Source organism: Microtus ochrogaster, linkage group LG5, assembly GCF_000317375.1.
Source record: "Microtus ochrogaster isolate Prairie Vole_2 linkage group LG5, MicOch1.0, whole genome shotgun sequence".
Lineage (NCBI taxonomy): Eukaryota > Metazoa > Chordata > Mammalia > Rodentia > Cricetidae > Microtus > Microtus ochrogaster.
This window is the reverse complement of record NC_022031.1, coordinates 63,500,009-63,508,440: the sequence shown is the minus strand read 5'-3', so window position 1 is coordinate 63,508,440 and position 8,432 is coordinate 63,500,009. Positions and strand designations below refer to the sequence as shown.

The window sequence follows — 8,432 nt, the reverse complement described above, 5'->3', positions numbered from 1 at the left end:
TATGTATTATGATGTATGTATGTATTATGATGTATGTATGTATTATGATGTATGTATGTATTATGATGTATGTATGTATTATGATGTATGTATGTGTGTATGTACAGTACAAGTCAATCAAACAGCCCAATGGAAAACTTGATAAAATGTGCACCCTTCCATCTCACTGAAATCATTGTTCTTCTGGTGTCTCCACGAGAGCAGCATAATGACTGACACAAACAACAAAAATCGCCCCCTCCTGTGAGTACTGGGCTACGGTGATGACTGAGTACCTTTCTTAACTGGAGACTGGTGCTGCTCTTGCTCAGTCAGACCTTGAGAAAAGGCTTGCATTCCATTCGTCTTGCACTGCTGAGTAAGGAAACAAACTTTTAAACTTGGATCTGAAATGTCTATGTAACTTTTTTTTAACATTCAGAAGTATTTTTATAAGGTCTAAAATATTAATCAAGGAATACTTGGGGCTAACTGATAAACCCTGAGAAGTTTGCTTCTTAAAGTGATCAGCAGAAAGTGGTATTCTGCTGTATTACTGCCCCAGCACTCAGGCAGCAGGGGTAGGGAGGGCTGTGAATTTAAGGTCAGCCTGGGCTACACAGGGAGACAGCATTCCAAGTCCATCTCAGCTCACTACTCCCTATGAGCGCTGCATGGGGGCTGGGGGCAGAATTCCCCAAAACCAAATACTTATTGCCATTGCCCTTGGTTACCCAACGCGACTAGAAGGTAAGGTTGTAGGATACCAAGACATCAAACTGGAACTAACCTGAAAATTTCCTCCCTCTGGCTGGTTTTTATAGTGCAAAAAAGATGCTATACAGGCCACCGTGGAGCAAAGCATCAATGATCTTACCCATTGATAAACCCTGAATGCTGCACAATAGTACCTGCCACTCAAGGTGGGACGAGCAGAGACTCAGTGGTATGCATGCTACATAGCTAAGGAATCCCATTCAATTGAGAATTCAAGCCCGTTTCACAGAAGGGAATTCAAGCCCATGGATTGTGAGGTAATAAATTCTAAGAATGATTTACTACTGCTGCCTTGCTAAATGAATATGTCTACGTGCTTTCTAAATGTGTATGCCTACACTCCATCCTTGGCCACAGGAGTGTTGCTTCTATCCTGGTGACAAATGAAAACCCGTGTGTTATGTGGTGCTAACTTGCCAATCAAGGTGTGACCAGTAGTGGAACAGAGACATGTATGTCATGCCGTTAATTAGCCATATTCTGTTAGTATGGGGGGTAGTTAATTCAAAGGTTCACAATGGTCAAAGTGAATGTTGACTTCTCAACCCTAAATGGAACACCAGTATCTCTCTCACCCCTCTGGACTCAGGGAATAGCCCAAAGTGGGGGTGAAAGAATATAAGGTAGGGAGGATTGCTCTGAAATTCTTCTAAATACAGCATGGGCATTGAACTCAGAGGCTAAGGTTACCAGCCCAAGACCTGCACACCCTTCAACATTCTAACATGGGAAGCAGAGGGGAATATGCCAGATGGGGACTACTGGCATTAATAGGAGCTGGAAGAGGAGTTCTTTTCCTTCAGAGGCGCAGACACTGGTACGGTGTTCATGACCCACTAAGCAACCCCACTAGCACACATATGTAAGCAACGCTAACTACACTCAGGGAGTTGTAAAACACACACACACTTTGCACAAATAAATACATGTAAAAAGTGTATTTCTCACATCTAAAATTGTAGTAGATGATTAAATCGAAAACTGCTACTTCAAAGCAAGGCCTAACATCAAAGGTAAAGTTATACTTTTCCATGCCTTTTTATATTAAAATAACCATTATCTAAAATATTTCATACATGCAAAAATTACCCTGAGGAGTAAATGGGGGGGAGGGTAAGGGAAAGGTGGGTGGAGCGGGAGGAAGGGAGGGAGTGGGAACTAGGATTGGTATGTAAAATGAAAAAAGATTATTTTTAAATAAATAAAATGATAATGACAGAAAAAATATGCTAAAAGTTTTGCAAAGTGATTATATGTTCTGTGACTTAACTGTCATAATCATGCAAAGTAAGCGTGATCGTCATGTTTACAGTCAGAGTACAGCCCAGAGTTGTGTGACTAAGCCAAATGTGCAGAGCAGAGCCGCTGGGCTGGGTCTGAGGTTTGCTGCTGCTCTAACAGCTATGAAGGGTGTGCACCTAACCGAGAGCCTTCGCCATAGCGATGTCGACTTTTAACGACTAGGAACAAAATATGACAAACCTGTAATTTTTCAATAAGATTTTTGGTTTTCTTCTGAGTCTAAACAAATATACTAGTTAGTTAGCAGTAGCCCTAATGAACACGGCCACTTAAGAAACACAGTGTTACCCATGAAACAGGGGTACTGTGGTTTGAATTGGAAATACAAAGAAAAACATGATATCTCTTCTTGGAAACTTGCAAATTCCCAAATATGAAGAAGCAACTCTCATAGACCATATTTTTAAAATATTTGCTGTGTATATAAGAAAACCAAAACCCAAAACATATTTCAAAGGAATATTTTTTTTAAAGAGGACAACATAAGAGAAAACGGGCAATGGTGTGAATTGACAATTCTCTCTCTACATATAAAACCACATCTAACTAAACTCATGAAAGATACCAATTCTCAAGCCACAGAGAACAAAAGCTAAAAGCAACACAAGAATTTACAGCTACTTAGTAAGAAACTAATGTGACACCTGATAATAACAAGGAAGGAAGGCCTTGATGGGGCACAGAGTCCCATGCTCTACTCAGAGAGCTCACCTCAGTGCGTGACCTGAGCAGCAACAGAGCTGAGGGGGAGAACATTGCTTTCAGCTTTGATTTGTTTTTTGTTTTTTGAGGTAGGGTTTCTTTGCATAGCCCTGGCTGTCCTGAAACACCAGGCTGACCTCAAACACACAGAGATCCTCTGCCTCCCGAGTGCTAGGGTTAAAGATGTGCGCCACCACCGCCTGCAAGAACATTGTTGTTCACAGCAGTTCCTATCCTGGTGTCGTTTGTTTGTTGTTTTTATCACAGCAAGCCTTTCAATCTTGAAAAAGTGAAAAGTGCCCTGGACAGTCACGGCTGCACTGTTATGTGCTGTCTCTATCGGCACCCACAGGGCTGCTCCATTTGTTAAGCAGTTTCCTCGTATTCCAGTCATGTTAATGCTTGTGTCTCGCAGCTTGATTCCGGAAGATCTGACCAGAATATCTACTTATGTTACTAGGAAAGGGGTCAGCAGGGAAAGGACTCAGGCCAGAAGGAAACCTTCACTAAGTATTTTTTAACATCAACATTAATGGGAAAGAAAAATTTAAAAATAAAGTAATTAAAATAATTCTATTATGTCAAAAATTCAAAATACATTCAAGGAAAAAATAACAACTAGGATAGTTAGTTCTTGGGAGGGCAGCAAGAAAAGAGAATTAATTTTAGAAAGATATACACAAGGTTTTGAATTGTCAAGCTTTTAACTTTAAATTTTTTAAATAAATATAGAAAAAATTTACATTTTAAAATGCTGAGTGAGAAGAATACAGGTGGCATGCAGTCTTTAATGTATTATGAAATATACCTTAACATTTTAAAAAAACAAAGCATACAGCCACTTAGCAATGTTATTTACAGTCTATAATGTGTATATACATCTTACATAGACACACAAGCTAACAGAAACCCTGGATAAGCATGTGCTGTGCCTTGAGCTACTACCCAGCCCCGTCTGTTATTATGACTTACTCTGCCAACTCCACTTTGTAAGCACTGAGTGTTACATGGATATTCATTCTGAAAGTTAAAAGGGAACACTGGTCCTGTAAGAAGAGGGAAAAACTATTCTAAATATTCACATGTTCAATAAATGATATACCATAGTCTAACAAGCAAGCATGTCTGTGACATCTTTGACATTGTTACAAAATATTTATGATAGTTAATTATCCAACAAATACTTGCTCCACCCTCTGACGCCATAGCTCGTTAGGAGATGGGTAGGTAACGAGCATCTAGAAGATGTCACAGTCTAAAAACAAGCTCATAAGTAATAGTATAATTTTATATACAGTAAACTATTCTCTCACTGTGAGCTTGAGAGAAATCATGGGGTTGCCATAGTTGATTGAAGGTACCAGGAAGGCTTCACAAAAGAAGTAATTTAATCTGCACTTGAAGGAAAAGAAAATTCTTCTGAGGACCTTGAGCTGGCCAAGAGTGGAAATGTGTTGAGAAAGCCCCAGACTGATGTTTATTTTAATTTGGTGTTCTCTCTAACAAGCTCTACTTCACTGTATCTTAAATGTATTATGCTTCAGTTAGACCAGGATCACCCAGCATTCCTTCCACCCACCTATGTCCCGGCCGTAAAAGGGAAGGCCTGCAGAATCGCCAATCACAGGGACAAGGTCAATGCATGCGAATCGAAGACCCAGATGTAAACCCACACACCTATGGACATCCGATTGTTGACAAAGAAGCCAAAATTATACAATGGAAAAAAGAAAACATCTTCAACAAATGATGCTGGCATAGCTGAATATTGGCATATAGAAGAATAAAAATAGATCCATATCTATCACCCTGCGTAAAACTCAAGACCAAGTCTGTCAATGATCAACATAAATCCAGTTACACCGAATCTGATGAAGTGGAGAGTAGCCTTGAATGCGAGAGCACAGGAGACAGCTTTCTAAACAGAACACAAGTAGCACAGACACTGAAAGCAACAATTGATGAACGGCACCTCATGAAACTGAAAAGTTTATGTAAGGCAAAGGACACAGTTAATAGAACAAAACAGCAGCCTACAGAATGGGAAAAGATGTGGGGGAAAGCCCCACATCTGACAGAAGGATGATCTCCAAAATATATAAAGAACTCAAGAAACTAGACATCAAAAATAAAAAAAATAAGAATATTTAAAATGGGGTACTTATTCAAATGGCAGAAGAATCTCAAATAACAGATAATCACTTAAAGAAATGTTTGACATCCTTTGCCATGAGGGAAATGTAAGCCAAAACAACTGTAAGATTTCATCTTACACTTATCAGAATGGCTAAGATCAAAAACACAAATGACAGCTCATGGTGGAAAGGATTTGAAGCAAAGGGATCACTCCTCCATTTCTGGTGGAGTGCAAACTCGTACAGTCACTTTGGAAATCAATATGGCAGCTTGTTAGAAAATTAGGAAATAAATTTAACTCAAGACCCAGCCATACCACTCTTGGGCATATAGCTAAAGGATGCTCAATCATAACACAAGCATACTTGTTCATCTATGTTTATAGCAACTTTATTTGTAATAGTCAGAATGTGAAGCAAGCTAGATGCCCCCAATCAAAGCATTGACAAAGAAAATGGAGTGTTACTCAGCTGTTAAAAACAATGATATCAGAAAATCTGAAGACAAATGGGTGGAACTAGAAAAAAATCATGCTGAGTGAGATAACCCAGACCAGAAAGACAACTGTACTCAATCCTAAGTAATATATATAATAATATATACCATATTTGTGTGTCATATATATCATATACATTTACCACATATATGTGATTATATCATATAGCTGATAGTAGCTATAAAGTAAAAGATAACCATGCTACAATCCACAGACCTGGAGAGGCTAGGTAATAAAGATGCTCAAAGGGGTGGGGGTGGGGGAAACACATGGACTTCCCTGGGAAGAAAAATAGAAGAGATCTCCTGGGTGCACTGGGGACAGGTGGAAATGGGAACTTGAAGGATTGGGTTGGTGGGTGGATGGGGGGGGGGAGAATACTAAAAGCGATGTCATGATGGAAGCGGGGCGGGGGGACGACAATGTGGCATCAGGTAGAAACTTGATGCAAGGGAAACTCCCAGGAATCTACAAAGATGACCCCAGCTGAGACTCCTAGCAATAGGAGATACACAGCCTGAACTGGCCATCTCCTGTGACCAGGTTGGTGACTACCCCAATAGTCAGAGAATTTTCATCCAGTAACCGGCAGAAACAGGTGGAGAGACCCACAGATAAGCATTAGGCCAAGCTTGGGGAATCCAGCAGAAGAGAGCGAGGAAGGATTTTGGGAGCCAGAGGGGTTCAAGAACATCACAAGAAAAGCCACAGCAACAACTATCTGGCTCATAGGAACTCAGAGTCTGAACCAACAGCCAGGGAGCCTGCAAGGGAGAGACCTAAACCCTCTACATGTATGTGACAGCTGTGTAGCTTGGTTTACTTGTAGGACGCCTGGCGATGGGAGGAGGAGTGTCCCTATGCACTGGCCGGCTCTTGGGAACCAGTCCTCATACTGGGCTGCCTTACACAGCCTTAATACAAGGGGAGGTGCTTAGTTTTACTCCAACTTGATATACCATGCTTTGTTAGCATCGATGGGAGGCCTGCCTCTTTCTGAACACAGGAGAAGAGAATTGAGGGGTGGGGAGGGGGAGAGAGGAGGAAGGAAAACTGTAGTCGGGATGTAAAATAATTTTTTAAAAAAAAAAGCTGATCACAGAAGGAAGAGCTGCCACTCGCTCTATGATGAACTGAACATCTACTCTACCCAGCAGCTTCCAGAACAGAGAACACGGGATCCACACTCTGGTGCTATGTTCCAGGAGATCCACTCAGTTACCTGTCTGTGCTAAGGCACAGCTCTCTTGAAAGGGAGCATGACTTGGAGGAGCCAAGGATGGGAGCAGTCTATTGCATGTCTACATCTCCTGCTTCACTTTTATACAAAATAAAGAGGGCATTCTTTCCTTTATTAAACAGTCCATGGAGTCAGTGGGACAAAATCGACTAAGGAAATGTTGGTGTGGTTTATACATGTGCCACGTAATTTAGACCACAGAAGCCAATCTAGCAGCAAGGAGGCACAGGTTTCAAAACTGTGTCCAAAGAACATTTTTATGGACAGAAAGAAAAATATTTAAGATGGTGGGGGGGGTTGCCAGGGATTAAACCCAGGACCTTGCATATTCCAGGCAAGCACTCTAAGAATGAGTTGTATCTCTAGCCAGTTTTGTATTTTTTATTACATGCATTTATTTATTCCATGTGTTTCCACATGCATGTGCCACAGTACACATGTATATAGGTCAGAACAACTTGCAGGAGCCACTTCTCCCTTCTGTCATGTTGGGCCCAGGACCAAAGCTGAGCACTCAGGCTTGGGGGCAGCACCTTGACCTTTGCACCATTTGGCAGCCCTGTGTTTTTATTTTGAAATAGGTTATCACTAAGCTGTCCAGTCAGACCTGTATGTCTCTGTGGCCCAAATAAGCCTTGGCTTTGCTATCTTATTGCCTTAACCACTAGGATAGTTGGGAGTACATGCCTGAGCCATGAGGCCTGGCTTACTTTGACATCTTTATTGTTGTCTGACTGCCAAACGTAGATACCTGATAGCTCAAGCATGTCCCAAGCTCCTGTTTGGTGTCACATGCACACTGTTTGCAACAATGGTCATTCTCTCATGGGTTTGTAAAAGACATCCTACAACATGACTACTCTGCACGGACAATCATCACAAGGACAAATTATTTATATGGAGGGTGTCTTTCTGACCAGAGATCAATTAACTATACAATGAGGCATTTAAAAAAAAAACAAAAAATAAACAAAAATATAACAACTACTTTCGAGGAAAGAGCATATTCTCCCTTTCCTGACTGATATGGAAGACTCAGGGCCAGTAGATCATGAAAGTCTCTTTACCTTTAGATGGCATTTGTAAACTCTACCAACAAAAGGGATCATTAATTTTTATTACTTCTTTTAAATCCACCTCAAGTAATTACTTTATAAATGATTAAATCTTCCAAGTACTAATTATCCATTAATAAATTTACTTAAAAGAATTAAATAACTCCATTACTTACCTGGAGGAGAAGAGAGATGACGAACAGGTCTTGCTGGTTGAAGCGGTTTGCCAATCAACTTCTTGGTTTCCATTGTCATAAAGACCTTGAGGTTCCATACTTTAATGGGGAAAAACACATTTTCATCTTTTAGACAAAATAATAAAGACCATTTAGACCTTTTCTATGTATGCAAACAACCACAATACTCATTTGAAAACATTAAAGTGAAGACACACATGAAACCCATTTAAAATAGTCAACGATTGGGCCTCTGTATAGCCTTCACCACAGTTACACAATGCTTCTTTCAGAAGTTTTCCTCCTTCAGTTTATGTGGCTCTATTATCGTGTATTGTTTCCTGTGTCTTTGGCTGCCTCTTCTAACTACATTAACTGATCCCTCTTCTGTTCTTCAATTACAAATTTCAGGATGACTAACTCTAGTTCTAGTCCTTTTTAGCTAGCACATCAATATTCATGTCTACAGCTATCCAGACACATGAAAATACAATGTAATGTATACGTTAGCCTAGCTATCCACAGACACATGAAAATACAATGTAATGTATACGTTAGCCTAGCTATCC

General features: G+C 40.3%; 1 protein-coding gene across 1 annotated transcript in view; it reads right to left on the bottom strand.

Annotated features, from left to right (window-relative positions):
• Window positions 1–8,432, bottom strand: part of LG5H8orf88 (linkage group 5 C8orf88 homolog) — a 27,300-nt gene that overhangs the window by 13,312 nt on the left and 5,556 nt on the right. Inside the window, exons 2-4 of the mRNA XM_005362332.3 lie at window positions 7,864–7,962; window positions 3,733–3,806; window positions 276–351 (exon numbers count right to left, since the gene is read on the bottom strand). Coding sequence (XP_005362389.1) covers window positions 276–351; window positions 3,733–3,806; window positions 7,864–7,942 — 229 coding nt within the window. The 5' untranslated portion in view covers window positions 7,943–7,962. The remainder of the gene's footprint in view (window positions 1–275; window positions 352–3,732; window positions 3,807–7,863; window positions 7,963–8,432) is intronic.